Below are 16,505 nucleotides of genomic sequence, written 5' to 3' on the forward strand. Positions count from 1 at the left end.
TGGATTTACCTTGTATAGTGTTGGGTAGTGTTCAATCCTTTCAATTGTTCAAGTTTAAATTTTCAGTTTCTTTTATTTCTGGATGACTGTAATTTCATATTTAATTACACGTCATACTCCGACTGTTCTCTATATTTGGATGTTAACGTCTTTATTATATAATATTGGTTATTATATAATCGGGATGTTACATTGATTAAACAATCATACCATACGTATATTAAATCACTCCACATAAAAGATGAAATTAATTTTAATATTTAAATTCTTTAGATAGAGCATTTAATGTATACATTTTATAAAAAATCTAACATCAAGAAACTAATTAGATCATTTAAAAAAATTAAATAACTAAATTGAATTAAATAAAAATTAGAAATATAATTAAATATTTTATAAGATTTTATAAGAATTAGAGGGAAAAAAATAATTTAACAAAGTGTGTGCCTTGTTGCTTTTCCAAAGTTAAGAATTGTGGTTTATCATGACATGTGGAGTGAAACACAGGCTGACCTAAACACTTGAGTGCTTTGAGAGAAACACTTTATCCTGTGAGGTTGAAATTGGACTGCTACTTCTCTGAATTGTAATTTTCTGCTTGGTTTGGTTGAATTTAACTGTTATTTACTTGCTAGAGTTACTGAAACATACATTTAGAGTTGATGATTCTGTTTGTGCAATTTTGATTAGACAAAATAGCTAGTTGTTGTGTGAATTGGTAGAGTTGAGTTAAATGTGATAAGAGTCTAGTGTTCCTTGTTGTGTGTCTTTAGTTTTTTCTTTTTAGATGGAGTCTTTTGCTTTTGCTTTTTCTTTTTAGTTGTCCCTGCCTAGGAGGACAGTTGTCTAAGTGTGGGGGTGTGATAACACTCTAGATTTACATATTTTTCTTTGTTAAAAATCATTTCTTAGATTTCTTTAGTTTTTAATTTCTTAGAATTAGGCTAGTTTTATGTTTTTCTCTTAATTCTTTAGTTTTATAAAATTCTAGTTAAAAATAGGTTTTTAGATGTAATTTTTAGTTTTTATTAATTAGTAGGAAAATAATAATTTTTTAGAAAATATTTTGATAAAAATCTTTCTTTTTAATTGATAAATTTTCTTTTCTTTTCTTTAATTTTGGATTAATTTTTTTTTATGCAGAATAAGCCCTTATAAATTGGGTTGAGTTGACAAATGGGCTATTGAAGTTGATTGGGTTGACTGGAATTAAATTTAGAAGCTGTTGCACAAGCTTTTGGCCAACGCATAAGCTGGATACTGGACATCTTAGGCCGCTGCTACTGTCTAGATGAGTGGGTCGCTGCTGCCACACTTGGAATGTACTGTAACATTTCATATTGGGCTGCTGCAATGAGGCCTAAGTTGAACGACGTCGTTTTAGGTGAAGAGGGAAGTTGTTGCTTTTGGGGGTAAGTCTCGAAGACTCAATTCATTTTTTCCCTTTTTGGAAGAGAAGAACCCTCGAGCTAGGGCTCCTGTGGAGATGGCTAAGGCACGTGACCGAAGGAGATGCCCGACGAAGATGACCGGAGCTGAACCGGCAAAAGTGGAAGATGACAGGAGCTGCCACGTGGAGAGGATCAAACGATTGGAAAGCAGATGAAGGTTAGTCGTCCAATTGAAGTGAATGAAGCTTCTCGAGCAAGGTTCCCATATCCCATTTTTATTTTTTTTCCATTTCTTTTTACTTTTCTTTCTTCAACCCTATATAAAGGGGTTTCTTCCATGTAAAGACACTTTTACTTTCAGTTTACAGTTCTCCATTCTTTAGATTAGGGTTTTACTCGCTTTTCTTAGAGTAGAGATATTGTTCTTGATTCTGGATTTCGCTGATGAGATTCATGGAACCGTGACAATCCGTGAGCTCCTTATTCGGTGATCTCTGGTATAGTGTTGTAATTTTCCTTTTTCATATTAATAAAATTTGATTTCGTGTTTTCCTTTTACTCTTGTTTGTTGTGTTGAAATTGTTCTGTGTTTTTGATGTCTCCAATGGTTTTGTTTAGAAAATGATTTGGATTCTGTATATATGCAATTTTATGATTCCTTTTGGAATCAATGTAGTGAGCATTCTTTATCGAGATGTCTTCTCGAGTCAGAGATGAGTCCAATGCATAAAAATTGATTCAAATTTGTGTTCTTGAATTTGTTTGTGAATTTTAGATTGATGAATAGGCTAATGAACCTTGATTGGAAAAATGAGTGGAAAGAGTCAATTTAAAGTTCTGAAATATGAACTAGAATATCCTGGATTGGGATTCACATTATCATGATGTCTTCTTGAGAACTCTAAGCACTCTTTTATTCATATCAATGTACATTCACCTATGAAATCAATTCTGTCTTTGCTTTTGATAGTGATAGTTGAAGTTCAGTTTGAGTTTTGATGTTCCAGATGTTTACTTTGAGTATTTTAGAATTTATGATCTGCTTTACTTCTGTTTCAGCCTTTACATTCTTGTTGATATGATGTTTTTCAATCTTGAGTTTTAAGTTCTTTTCAGTTTGGTTTTATTTCTGATTTTGTTCCAGTTTTAGTATATAGGTTTTGTTTTGGATATAAATAGGTTTAATCTCTTCATTACTTTATCTTAGGTTTTATTTCTTTATTTTCTTCCTTCTTTTATTTTAAAACAGATTATAGTTTCGCTTTTCTTAATTTTTTTAATTTCTTTATTTTCATTTTAAATGTCCCCACCTGTTTAGTAGTTAGTAAGTAAATAATTAGTAAATAAATACAAGACTTAACTCTACATTTTAAAACTTAATTTTGTTGAGTCCTAGGATTGATATTCTGGTTGCCCTATGCTACATTAGTGGGGACCAGACTTTGTTCTGATTTTAGGCGACAAAAATCAGTTTAACAAATACCTTTTAGGTATTATAAGCTTTACGCATTTAGCTTCAACTCTCTTAGACGTTTCTAACTTAACAGTCGTTTAACATTACGTTTGGGTGTTATGACTTAGTTGTTTTTCTTTTTCTTAAAAGCCTAAGTATTTTTCTAAGGTTTTATGTGTTGAGGATTTTGGTTTTAAGTCTTATGATTTCTTCCTATGTTATTTCTAGATTATTATTCCGTTTAATGTTATTTAGTTAAACTTCAAAACATGAGAGCGTTTAGGCGCATAAACGATTTTGTCTTAACAGAAATGTGGTTATGTCATCCTTATATCCCTCTCAAACTCCCACGTAAAGTCACCTGTTTTCCTATCCTAGACAACCTTGACTAGACTGATGGTCTTTTCTATAAGTTGCTTCGTCTAGTGATCCACTATTCCAATAGGTTGCACCTCCACTGATAGATCTTTAATGGCTTGCAAAACTTCCACTTCAAGCACATGAGAGGGGTTAAGTACATATTTCTTAAGCTGTAAGACATGAAACATCGAATGAAGATTGGATAGTTGAGGAGGCATGACTATCTCATAAGTCACTGATCCAATATGTCTCAAGATCTAATACGGATCAATGAACCTAGGTAACAACTTCTTAGAACGAATAACTCTTCCTACACCAATAGTAGGACTTACTCGCAGGAAAGCATGATCTCCAACCTCAAACTCCAATAGTCTCCTTCTCTAGTTAGCATTGGACTTCTGCATACTCTATAAAGCTTTCATCATAACTTTTATATGTTTCACATTCTTTGTGGTCTGTTGTAACAACTCAAGGCCTATCAACACAACTTATCCATCTTGGTACCAACACAAGGGAGATCTACATTGCCTGCCATACAGAGCCTCGTATGATGCCATATAGATACTCGTTTGAAAGTTATTATTGTAGGTGAACTCCACTAGAGGCAACACTTCATCTTAACCTCCCAAGTGATCTAACACGTGTGTTTTCAACAAATCTTCTAAAGATTGTATCTCCCTCTCTGACTGCTTATCTAAGGATGATAAGCAAAACTCATCCTTAACTTGTTGCCTAAAGCTTCTTGAAGAGTTTATCAAAACCTCTTTGTCACATGTTTAACTCTTTCTGATCAAACAAATACTTCAAGCTCTTATGATCATTTAACACCTAAAATTGTGCACCACTACGATAATGCCTCCAAATATTTAAGGCAAACACAACTGTTGTCAACTCCAAATCATGAGTAGGATAATTCTTCTCATGAATCTTCAGTTACCTTGAAGCATAAACCACTATCTTCCTCTCTTGCATGAGTACACAACATAACCCTTGAGAAGCATCACAATAATCCTCAAAGGTTCTTCCTGTGTCAGGGATTAGGAACACTAGAGCATTTGTCAACTTCTACTTCAGCTCTTGGAAACCTATTGTCACACTTGTCCATCCAAACAAATGATTTATCTTTATGAGTCAACGGTGTTAAAGGTGTCATTATCTTTCAAAATCCTTTTATGAATCTTTGATAGTAGTCTGTTAAACCTACAAAGCTCCTGATCTCAGATGAAAACTTTTGTCTTTCCCAATGTACCACTTCCTTAACCTTATTCGCATCGATTGATATATCCTGAGCTAATATTACATGCCCTAAAAATTGTACCTCTTCCAGCCAAAATTCACACTTAAACAGCTTAGCATACAACTTTTTTTCTCTCAAAATCCTAAGCATTATCCTTAAGTGTTCCACATGCTCCTCACAAGTTTTAGAGTAGATGAGAATGTCATCTATAAAGAATATGGAAAATTTATCTAAAAAAAGGGTAAAGTCAATCCTAAGTCATCTTTCAATGAACACAAAATTAATTCTTAACAAATTAGTTTTTATAAAAACTATACAAAATGGTTAGTAAAATAAAAATGTTAAAGAGGATAAAGATCAATAAAAAATTAAAAGAACAAAATAACAAAAAATAAAAAGAAATACATTTATATAAAGATTTAAAAGATAAAAATTGATAAAAAAAAATAGGTTGATTTCATTGCTATTTCAAAATATGATTTATCATTGGTTATCTAAAGATTATTATTCAATTAATTATTATCTTAGATTTTCAAATTAATCAATGTAAATTCTCAATTAATTTGTTAGTGTTCTCACTATTATCCAAAATATATTCTCAATTAAAAGCAAGAACTTTGTAAATTAGTCATAATAAATTTAACCAAAGCAAATTTTTAATTAAATATTATTATGCCTAATCATGAATATTCTTTTACCTCTTATATCAAGTAAAAAGTTAATTAACCAAAGTATATTCTTGATTAATTTTTGTTAAAGTTTTTACCACTAATCAAAGTACATTCTCAATTGGTAGCAAAAACTCATTCAGTCACATGAAAGTTTTTAACTTTAATCAAAGTAAATTCTCAATTAAAATTAAAACCTTTGGACGCATAAGATTGATATGTTATGTAGATTTAACACCATACTTACTTGCTATAATGTAAAAATCATTGAAAAATGTGAAACTAAAGAAAAAAAAGCATAAACTAACTTCCTATTTTGAAAGAATTGACCGGATGGAAACGATGGTTAAAAGGTTTGGAGAAACAGTAAAAAGATCTTAAAGAGATAATATATATTTTATGTAACATGACTTATTAACAGAAATTGTATTTATACTTTAACTTTTTAATAAAAAAATAATATTATCCCATAATTTAAAACATGTTATCAACTCAATTACTTTATTTTCTACTCTCTCACACAAAACTTCTTTAAAACTATATAGTCTTTCAAAATAAAAAATAAAATATATACATTAAACTTTTATGAGAAAAAAAGTTATAAATAAAATTTATATCAAATAATATTATTAATTTGTAAACACAGGCACACACATTAAAAGGAACAATATGATGAGTAACATAGTTATTTTATTATTATTGTATTTAATCCCTGAAATATTTGCAATAATTATAACAATGTTATGAGTAACATACTTATTTTATTCTTAAGTATAAATATTTAACTTTTTCTGTGTAAATTTAACACCTTAAATATTTGTAATAATTATACATTTTACTATAATCATAAGTTGATTTTAGTACAATAATAGAAATAACGCAATAGAATTATTCATCGCAAGTTTGGATATCAACCTAATATTTATTACGAATTTATAAAGCAAAACAGCTATAAAAACATTTACTAAGATAAAATTAGTAAGGAAATATGCCATTAAAAATATAAAAGATTCTATAAATATGATCATATAAAATTTATAGGTGTCTTTACAAGTTTTTTAGAGGAACTATACATAAAAAAAAATACTTTTTCAATCATAAATTCAACTAGTGTATTTCAAAGCTAAAATAACCACAAAATCATAATATATTTTTAGATATATTTAATAAATTAATTAAAAAAATTGTAAAAAAGCATAAAACAAAGTGTAAAGTCTTTTAAGTAGGAAGTGAAGTTCACAATATTTTAACGAACGTAATTCTGATTATAATAATAAATAAGATAATATTTAACTCTAGAATATGCTATTTTAAATTCACTTATATTGCTTTAATTTTACACTAATTTAGTTCCTGTTCAGTAGGTTTTTGTTCTAACATAAGATGAATTCCATACAAAAGCTAAGAAATAATAAGAAAACTTATCAAAAATACTTTATTGGAAGACATGAAAAGAGCTATATTTGAGAAGGCATCCTAAGATATTCAAATATCAAATTGGATCCAACTCAAATTAAAGATGTCTCACTCACTTGCCACAACACCCAACGTTTAGGATTAATTGCCGAAAGGGAACTCGGTGATCCCGCATACACTAGATCCGCTGCTACCAATCACCTTCAATCACGTGGCAAATAGTCCTCGCTCCCGGCACGCGACACCAGTGGCATCCTCCGTAATTAATTAACAAAACAGTGTTCTTTTCGTAACCTCAAATAACAGTAAGAAAATTCCTTCTTAAAACCTCAGCTCCAGGGTTCTCTGTTTCTCCTCATCGCGAACCCTTTACCATTCTCTTTCTCGAAACCTCAGTAACGAAAAACACGCCTCCGTCGCCGCCATGGCCGCAATCGCACGACTCAGGGTCGCCGCGGTGCCGCTGAGGGCCCTCGTGCTCCGGCGTAACCGGGGGTTTGGATCGGCGGCCGCTGCACAGTGCTACTACGAGGATGACGAGGAAGAGGAGTGCGCGGCACGCGGCATGCTTGACGCACAGGATTGCAAGCCGGAGCGCGGAGTGCAGTGGGTGATGATAGGGGAGCCTGGAACTAGGAGGAACCTCTTCGCGCAGAGGCTCTCGAAGCTTCTAGAAGTTCCTCACATTTCCATGGCTACGCTCCTCAGCCAGGACCTCAACCCTCGCTCCTACCTCTATCACCAAGTAATTCATTCATTCACTATTCCATTCTAGGGTTTCCTCTCTCCTTTTCCTTCAGTTTACTTTCATTTCTTCGTAGGTCTTTCAATTATTTCTTTCGACTCATTTCTCTTGTTTTTAATTAAAATTAATGGTGATAATCTCGTCAAATTAAGGAAAATTAGGTAAGTAAAGTTGTACATAGTGGTTTTAGAATTAACGTGATTTTGTTTTTCTGATCACGTTTGGTTTCATATCGAAGAACTTTATATTTTTAGAAATTATTTTAAATTTTTAAGCAACTTTAAATAAATTTGCTCTGAATAACAATATTTAAACATATATATGGTAAATTAATTTTACAAAACCAATTTTGGAGTCCAAGCACGCACTAAGCTTGCATTTTAAACGTTATGGGTGTTGGGAGGATGTGTCTAAATTCAATTTGAATGGTTCTTATTTTTTTAACCTTTTTTTTGTAATATTATTATTGCTAAATATGTTGTTAAGGTTGTTGTTATGCGGAAAGTTGGGATTGAATCCTTCTAAGTTATACTGATATTTTTAAGCTTGCTTATTAAATAAATAATTTACGTAATTACAGTGTGAAATCATTTTATATTGTCAGAAATTATTTTGGTACGACTGTTAGATAATTACTATTAAAATTGATAAATCTACGTTACGTTATAGTTTGTCATTGTGTTTTTATATTGTAATAGAGACTGCGAAACAAATTTTGAATTCCAAGTTAAAGACAAAGTGAAAGAAAAAAAATGAACTTTTACTTCCGTTCTCTTTTACTAAACCAAAGAAAATATATCGTTACCGATCAACATTTTTCCTACTTTTTTCTTGTGGTCTAAACATACAATAGGATAATGGGTAGTAAAATTGTTTTCATAATCAATATCGGTGTGACGTGTGGTTCTTCCAATGCAGATAGCAAATGCCTTAGATCATGGAAAACTTGTCCCACAGGAAATTATTTTTGGGCTGCTAAAGAAGAGACTGGACGATGGGTACTCAAGAGGTGAAACTGGGTTTATTCTTGATGGTTTCCCTCGAACAAGGGTCCAAGCTGTAAGTTGTTTCATTTCACCTTTCTAATCGTAAACAGCTCAAAATTTTCTTTTTTATTCATTCCTACAAAATGTGATGTTTCACAGGAGATCCTTGATCACATTGCTCATGTTGATCTGGTGGTGAACTTCAAAAGTTCCCAAGAGGAATTAGTTAAAAAGAATTTTGGAAATCGAAAATTTAATTCTCGCCAAGAATATATTCTTATGACCAGCTCCAGGAACCCAACGAAACAATTGCCTGATGATAATCAAAGTCATGAAGACGAGGTAACTAATCACTTATTTTCATATGATGCCTTTATAGATTAGTTTTGTCTAAGGAAATGGGTTTTTTTTTTTTCTTTCAATTTTTTAAGTTTCCCATACTAATTCAAGTTGTGCTAAGCTTGTTTGAGATACTAATCACTTGGTACTTGTGCTTATATTTTGGGGTTTTATTTTTCTCTTCTAGTGCAAGCTATTGGAAGATTACTACAGGAAGCAGAAGAAACTTCTGAACTTTGAATTAGCAGGTGGACATGGTGAAACCTGGCAGGGACTTCTAGCTGCGCTACATCTTCAGCATATTAATGCTCTTAGCTCTTCACAGAAGTTAACGGCGTGAAGGGCCACCAATCTTCTATGGCATCAATCCGTTGTCGGCATTTTAGTATGTGAATATGAGGACTACAACAATTTCATAGAAATTTTGTGTCGGTTTCTATATTGATTGTTTTGCAAAATTTTGAGAATGCTAGTTTGTTCTGTAGCGCAAAAGTTCAGAAGTATGAATCAATACCCAATGTATGGTCCTAAATCCTACTAGTGGATGTGTTGTCTTTATTTTTGTTCAATTATCCCATAATAGGTTTTTCTCTAGTATTTTTCCTGGTCTCAAAGTCACGTTATACACCAAACATATCATGTAAAAGTTAAGGACTCTTAAATGTCTTATGTTCATTTTTTTTTAAAGCGCTATATACAGCTAATGGGGTTCAGCAAAACTGCTTTCGTTTATTTATTTGTTGCCTTTTGCTTTTCGGTTCTTAACTGCTACTACTAATATTTAAGCCTTCAAAATTTTCCGCTACCTTTACAGGCAATTTGTGTTTGAATTTCTTGGGTCTTTCAAGCCCAGATTCAAAACATGCAAAAATGAGCATCTTAAATCAATTCATTAACAAGCGCTTCAGAACTTAATCTCACATGACCTTATTGTATGGTCCAAAGAATGACTGAACATTATTTATTATACGCTGGTCATTTCCACCATCTCGTTTTTCAGTAGTCGGTGTCTTCGTTCTGTTAAACCTAGAATACATATATTGCTTTTTACACAGTGCTACCGATCAAAAGTAACAGGAAAAGGGTGAGATCTAGTTTGTGGTCACTCATTCACTGTTCATCCAAACATCCCTAAGAAGTTCAAATCTAATGGCAGATTCATCGCGACTCTCTTTCCACTTGCAATTGGACTTTGTTGATGCTGGTGCGGAGCCACTATTCAATATTAAAGATAATGGATAGTTTAGTTCATCGAGTTCATCATCGCTCGTGTATGACTTCCTAACAATGGAAGATTTGCTTCTTCTAAGCTGAGACTCACTTCCAATCTCACCCGTAATGCTTGTAATGGTAGTTGCTGGTGGAGGTGAATATGCAATGGGAGTTGCAATGCATGGGAAATTGTTGATAGACTCATTTCCATCATCAAGATCATCCTGCTTCAAATTAAAAGCACATGTAGAGACCATAAGCCAAATTTGGAATTCCTGATAGCTTAATCATAAAACATCGGATAAAAAACCATGAACATATCACGAGATGTCAATTTCATTTATCCATTGTTTTCGTGATGCACATATACGAAGTATCAAACTAGAATCCTATATTACTCAAATATAAGAAAAAAGTTGGTCATATTTGGTAGACTTAACTATAAGCATATCTCATTCCCTAAACTTTATTTAATGATACTCGTTCAAACCTAAACATTTTCAATTAATATAATTTGAGGGTAATTTAGGAAAAAGATTTCTTTATTGTATGAAAACAAAAAGATTAAACGAACTTAACTACTAGATTAGGCAGTGTGAAAGTCGGAGTTAGTAATAAATAACGAGAACAAAATAACAACTGCAAATTTATTTATCTAACCTGTGAATCCAGAGCTTCAAAAACATCATCAGGAATTGGATCAGGACAAAACTCATCTGGGACAAAATTGTCTAGTATCCTCATGATTAGAGGTGCAGTAAACATTGGGCACACCTTCACAAACAATGATGAAAGAATGAGGAAGAAACACGTAGCAAGTTAATTAAATGGCGAAAAACACAAGTTCATTGGCTAACCTCTTTCCTAATGGATGCATTTAACAACATATCCTTAGGAAGCATTAGAAGGTCGCTTAATGCATTAAGAAGATGGAAGGATTTGAAGGATGAATTTTGACTTCCATCATTGCTGTCAAGGTCATCGTCATCTCTATCATGTGAATCATCATCATCCAGACCAAATAGGTCAGTTAGCCATCTAGACCAGTTACCAATCTGAGAAATCCAGAACACAAATGAAAATAACTACTCAGTCGAAACAATTTATATCCAGTGATGTTATATTGAACATATGCATATTCAAATCATTCTTTATTTTCATTTTTTGCTGCAAAGCAGTTAACTTCTAATTGCTCAATGTAGTAGTGGTTAACTCCAAGCCAAAAAGTCATACTCCAGGCCCACTTTTAGAGTTACATTCAAGAAACAGATATTAGCAGAAAGGAAAGAAGTAAATTGAGTCTATCACAGTAGGTTGCAATTACATTCACTAGTACAGAGCCACACGTTCTAGTTCAGATAAAAATTTGTTGAGATCACAGATATTACCGCAGTTTTTAGCTGTGCACCAGATCCAAAGCTCAATTTACCGGGTGGAATGGGGAGAACCTTGGGATCACCAATGGGATCAGATACAGGATCTGTTGGAATACCATCATCAGACTCCCGAAGAATGGCATTGAACATAGCAACATCCAATCTTGCCACACACTGCTCCATTATCTGGAATAAGTAAAAACAAAATGCAGTCTAATGTCAATTTTGTCCCATAATCTGACGACAAGACGTAGATACATAGATTGGTATACTCAAAGATATTAGTTTGTCGGGAAAGTTGGGGGATTTCACATCTTAGAGGAGTTGTAAATATTTTGGCTTCAGCTTAAGCAATTTGCAGAAAACATACTTTTCTCCCCCTTTTTCTCCTGTTAACAGTCAGTAGGAGGCACTATGCTCCAGTGAAAAATACACGCATTCATTATTCTTTGTTTACATAATCATACATTTCAAAGCTCTTCAGCTACCATGCAGACTAAACCTACAGATAAATGACAATTGAAAAGGGACAATACAAAAAGGTACTATAATGAAAAACTTCAATACCTTTAGCCTAAAAACATTGAAGGAAAGGAAGAGGGAAACGGATAGATATATACTAACCAATCTAGGCAGCACAGACAAACAACCACACTCGTGCCCTCCAGCGCGGATAGGACATAGCCTTTCACAGGCTTCTCTAAAAGCATTCTTCCAAATATCTAGCGATAAATTTTCCTTATCTTGGTCACATGAGCCAGACATATTTTTATAGTTTTTTGAAGAATCTTTACGAGTGACCTTGGCATCAGAATTCTGCATACATGGAGTCAAAGACTGGACACAGAAAGAATGATCCATGTTAAAAGCCAATGGGACTATTTTATATTAATAATGAGCTCATATGGGGACTTAAGCCTTTTGTATATGGGATGAAAGCGTTACCTGCCACCAAATAGATTCCACAATGCGAGAAAAGATCCAAGCTTCTACCTTTTCCAGTGCTGAGGTGAACACATTTGGGTCATCCCAGTTACCTATACCTCCATTCTCAAAAGCCATGTAATCGTTTTTCCTAGGAGAGAACCCTCTCCATATTAGTGGTTGTGTTACCTTTCCAACTTTCACCTCTCCATTCTTCCTTTTTGTTCTAGATCCAGAAGTATTAGATGTTGTCACGTCTTTGGTAGTTTTGCTTATAATTGTTCTCAGCACAATAGAATTAGACAGCCAAAATGTCAACCTGCATCAAGATGCAAGAAGAAGTTAATTGCCCGGCAGTCAGCACAGTTTCTGTTGAAACTGTACCTTCCAATATAGGCAGTAATAATTAAAAACCTAAAATATCTAATCTGATGATCCAATTAGCTGAGAGGTTCATGAAGTATATCCCTTTTATCTTCCACATAATATTGTATTATCTTTTTTTTATTCAGACTAGAATAACTTTGATTTCATTTCAAACAGAGCAGTGTATATGTTTTCTTCATGTCAAACAAAGTTTCTTGCTAAGTTAATTAATTAAAGACAATTATTTTTACCTAGAAATAAATCCCCAATTTCTCGTGATGAAGCTACTCGTGCTTAAAATATTATGTTGACTAGTGATAGGATAACGGGTACATATACTTGAAAATGAATGAAGTAAGCATTGTACCCAAAATAAGGCAGTAACTAACATACTCAAGCTTACCTTGGGACATCATTTCCACAGGCCTTCGCAACGAGGACTAATCCTGAAACAGCACTTCTAGCAGCCCCAACCCTTCTTGCTTGAAGATTTTCTTTACAAGCATGAAGGTACAGCCTGGAAAGGCGCCGAGCTGGGGCATGAACTTTACTCATTGAGCTTCCATGTTCGGAAACTACTGAAAATAAAGCAGCCTCAATAGCAGCAGCTTCTCTTAACTCCCCCTCAAGCATCTTTATCTTGTTTTCCATTTGTTCAATCTTGCTGTCTAAAATGGCATTTCTGGCTTCCCTTGGATAAACCTTGGCATCTTTTCTGTCACTGCTTTGAATATTCCCTCCATTATTTTGGACATCTCCATTAACACCATTTTCCTTTACCTCAGCGTGATGATTGTTACCAAGTGGCCCAATACTCCTAACTGAGTCTGCTGATGACCTTACAGACTTAACATGCTTTAATCTTTCATTTTTCATAAAACTACCTTTCATACCATTATCTGACCCACCCAAAAAATATAAATTGCTACCCACTAAAGCTTGGTCTTTTGCATATTGCACCATTGATTCATCTTCAACAAGATACAGCTCATCAAAATGCAATGATTCATTTCCATCCTTATCCTCAATGGAACTGTAATACGCATCACTTCCCCCCTCCTGCAGACTTTTATCTACTTCCTCAGATCTCTCACTTAAGTTGTCTTTGGTTTCCAAACCAAATCTTGGATTATTGTCGAGGTAGTCTCTACCTACAGATGTAATGTTTCCAGAATAGATGTCAAAATCACTTTCATTACTGTTTATTTGAACACCTGTACCCTTTTCTCTGCAATTGGCAACTTTTTCACTACCCTCCTGATCCAAATTTTCATGCTCACTGCTTCTGAATCTGCTCTTAGAATTTTCCTCTAAGCTTGGAGAAGAAGAGTCGGCATTAAAAGAAGCAACCTGCTTTGGGGTTGTCACTGATCTATTATGGGGAATGCTTATATTAGAGGTATGACCATTTACTGGACTCCCAACTTCTGAGAACACATCCATGGATGACACATAGGAAGAACTCCTCTCCAGTGTCTCATGTGCATCTTGCTCCATCACATTCAACTTCTCAACTCTTGTCTCTGAGGCCAAGGGATGATACCCCTTGTCATTTGCACCACTGTTTTGCAATGATCCATTTGGTCCATTCTGCAATTTAGTAGAAATTATTATATTTAGATATGTCCAACAAAAAGAAAGAAAGAATTATTATATTATAACCCTTAATAGCAAAATAACAATTAATAAATAGCTTGACAAGAATTTTCTCAATGTTACATTATGTTTAGATACCCAGCAAGAAGAACGCAAGCACTACCATTCCCTTTATACCAACAGTTTAAGAAGATGATCAGTAAAATGAAATCATAAACAGGAAAGACTGAATAAGCAGCACTGCCCAGGGGCTGCAACCTTCCTGCAACCTATCATTCAATTCATGCCCCCCATATATTTGTTCTTGTCATTTAACTAATTCACATAATTTTCCTCCATATCTTTTTTCCACTAACACAATCTGTTATAGCTTATAACAAATGACATAATCCCTACTCTAGCTCATCCCTGTTCCCACTCTCTTTCTCCTTTTCTCATGTGCTTTCTTCATATCCTTATGTGTGGGTAACTGGAAGTACAACAAATAGGATTCTTATTTTCCTCGTAGTGACTCAAGAAAACAACTTCATTTGAAAGGGTCCAGTCAGGCATTCGATGACAAGTTCAACCTTGGTCAAGAAGAGGAAAACATTTAAACATTGCAACGACTGCATTTTGTCCTATTTCAAAAAGTATATTCATGAAATATGGCTGGAGGACAACATAAATTGCCATAGGTACTAACATAGTTTGAAAAAAAAAAAAGAAATGTGCGTTCCTATAGATAAGAGAATGGAATAGAATAAGGGGAAATACCTCCTGTTCAGGAGGCATACATGCGCTAGACTCAGTGGAAGTAGTGACTGCAGCCACAGATGAATGAGAGGAAACATCAGAGGAAGTAGTGACTGCAGCCGCAGATGAATGAGAGGAAACATCATCATCAGTAAAAGAGGCAACCTCAGCTTCCTCAGCATACTCTCCATTCATCAATGATGATACAGATTCATTGCCATTATTGTCCTTTGGCTCCACCTTTGACAAGCTGTCTTTCAAAGAAGATCTAGGGTGACTCTTTTCAACAGGCTCAATTTGAACGAACAAAAGTGGCTGATCCATGTTTCTGTAGTTCCTCTGGCAGTTCAATGGTGTACGAATGCTCAAAGTCTCTCTTAGTACACCACAATCTGCCAAGTCTATGATGGCAGTCCCCAGTAACTGCCCTTTAACAGTTTTGTCTCTTCGAGTCTCGTACAAGTGGAACTCCAAGCAATTCTTTTGGAACACCTCAGCAGTACTATTTCTGATAGACATATCCCTTGACAGAGTTACAGGAAGCTTAAATGATTCATTAAACTCGAGCTTTCCTTCACCAGCAACAGAACTAGGACCGAGAGAAGGGGAAACAAGAGCAGTAGACCCTGAAGCGCGTTCACCATTCTCCCATTGTATCAATACAGAACGAAGTGATCTGAGAGATTGCGAAGGGGGCCAAGGCTTTATCTCCTGAATGTGAATTAGGTATTCCATATGGACACCACCACCACTTCTCCTGTTCTTTCCTTTCATTGCTGCAGCAAATATAAGGCTCCTTTCAAAGAAAAACTTCTTAAATGCAGTTCAATATGTAGTTGAACAATCACCACTCACAAGCCCTCTGAAGTGAAACAGACAGCAATAAATCAGATTTAGATTTGCATTTTACCAGCAATCCTAGTCAGATAGCAATGAGTGGTTTTTGAACTCTCTAATTATTAAGTATAGTCTCAATAAGAGGAAACAAAACAAAAGGAAAGTTTAAGAAACAGAAAAAAAAAAAAAAAAGTTTGCCAGTGAAGCAGCTACCTAAGATTTGCTGGTTATCTTGAACAAATTTCAAACACAGAAGATACAATGTAAGGATAGGACCGTTAAACTATTTAAGACTCAAATTTAACTCCACTTAAAGCAAATTTGGTGCAGATAAATTGAAACCAGCCACAGAGAGACCAAACAAAAAGACCAAAAAAAACACAAAACCTTGGACATAAACAGAAAGAACCAGATCAAGCAAGAGCTGGAGAAACCCCAGTAACAAAGCTCAGAACTTGAAGGCAAAATCGAGTAGAAAAATGATAATGCAGAATATGGTGTCTGGTTAAATACAGAAGCAAAAGTTATAGCAAGTTTGAACTAAGAGAATGCTTGGAATGTAAGAAGAGTGAGTACCGGGAAAGCAGTGGCTGGTAGAATCAGATAGCTGTGACAACAAGCTGGAACTGCAAGAGGGTCACCACCATATCTATGGGATAGTCTCTACAAGTCAATGAAATTGAAGAAAATGGAGAAAAAGGATGTAAAAATAATTTATAATTATTAGAAGAACAACATTCCTATACGAAGCATAAACAGAAAAAGCGCACATTTTTCACAATCAATAACATTATTTTAGTCACTACACTACTACTTAAAATATTCAACCCTAAATTTAATTTTTAAAAATAATACATAGCTATA

The 16,505-nt window shown here is 34.1% G+C and overlaps 2 protein-coding genes across 5 annotated transcripts; one reads left to right on the top strand and one right to left on the bottom strand.

The window, feature by feature from the left end:
• Positions 1-6,882: 6,882 nt before the first annotated feature.
• Positions 6,883-9,314, top strand: LOC108327975 (probable adenylate kinase 7, mitochondrial). Its single transcript, XM_017561728.2, has 4 exons — positions 6,883-7,270; positions 8,189-8,329; positions 8,416-8,598; positions 8,783-9,314. Exons 1-4 carry the CDS (start codon positions 6,950-6,952, stop codon positions 8,933-8,935), a joined length of 798 nt encoding a protein of 265 aa, XP_017417217.1. The 5' UTR covers positions 6,883-6,949; the 3' UTR covers positions 8,936-9,314.
• A 144-nt stretch (positions 9,315-9,458) lies between these two features.
• LOC108329312 (uncharacterized) lies at positions 9,459-16,372 on the bottom strand. Of its 4 annotated transcripts, none has more exons than XM_017563476.2 (9): positions 16,218-16,372; positions 14,826-15,666; positions 12,877-14,063; positions 12,129-12,426; positions 11,808-12,020; positions 11,196-11,369; positions 10,665-10,862; positions 10,468-10,581; positions 9,459-10,031 (listed from the first exon to the last, which is right to left on the bottom strand). In XM_017563476.2, the coding sequence occupies exons 2-9, from the start codon at positions 15,576-15,578 to the stop codon at positions 9,702-9,704; spliced, it is 3,267 nt and encodes a 1,088-aa protein (XP_017418965.1). In that variant the 5' UTR covers positions 15,579-15,666; positions 16,218-16,372; the 3' UTR covers positions 9,459-9,701. The 4 variants fall into 4 exon arrangements, with proteins under 4 accessions (XP_017418965.1, XP_017418963.1, XP_052729794.1 ...); XM_017563474.2 differs by having other exon boundaries at positions 9,459-10,034; XM_052873834.1 differs by having other exon boundaries at positions 9,459-10,034; positions 14,826-15,580; positions 16,218-16,367.
• Between the last annotated feature and the right edge of the window lie 133 nt (positions 16,373-16,505).

The sequence above is a fragment of the Vigna angularis genome, chromosome 2, assembly GCF_016808095.1.
Source record: "Vigna angularis cultivar LongXiaoDou No.4 chromosome 2, ASM1680809v1, whole genome shotgun sequence".
Lineage (NCBI taxonomy): Eukaryota > Viridiplantae > Streptophyta > Magnoliopsida > Fabales > Fabaceae > Vigna > Vigna angularis.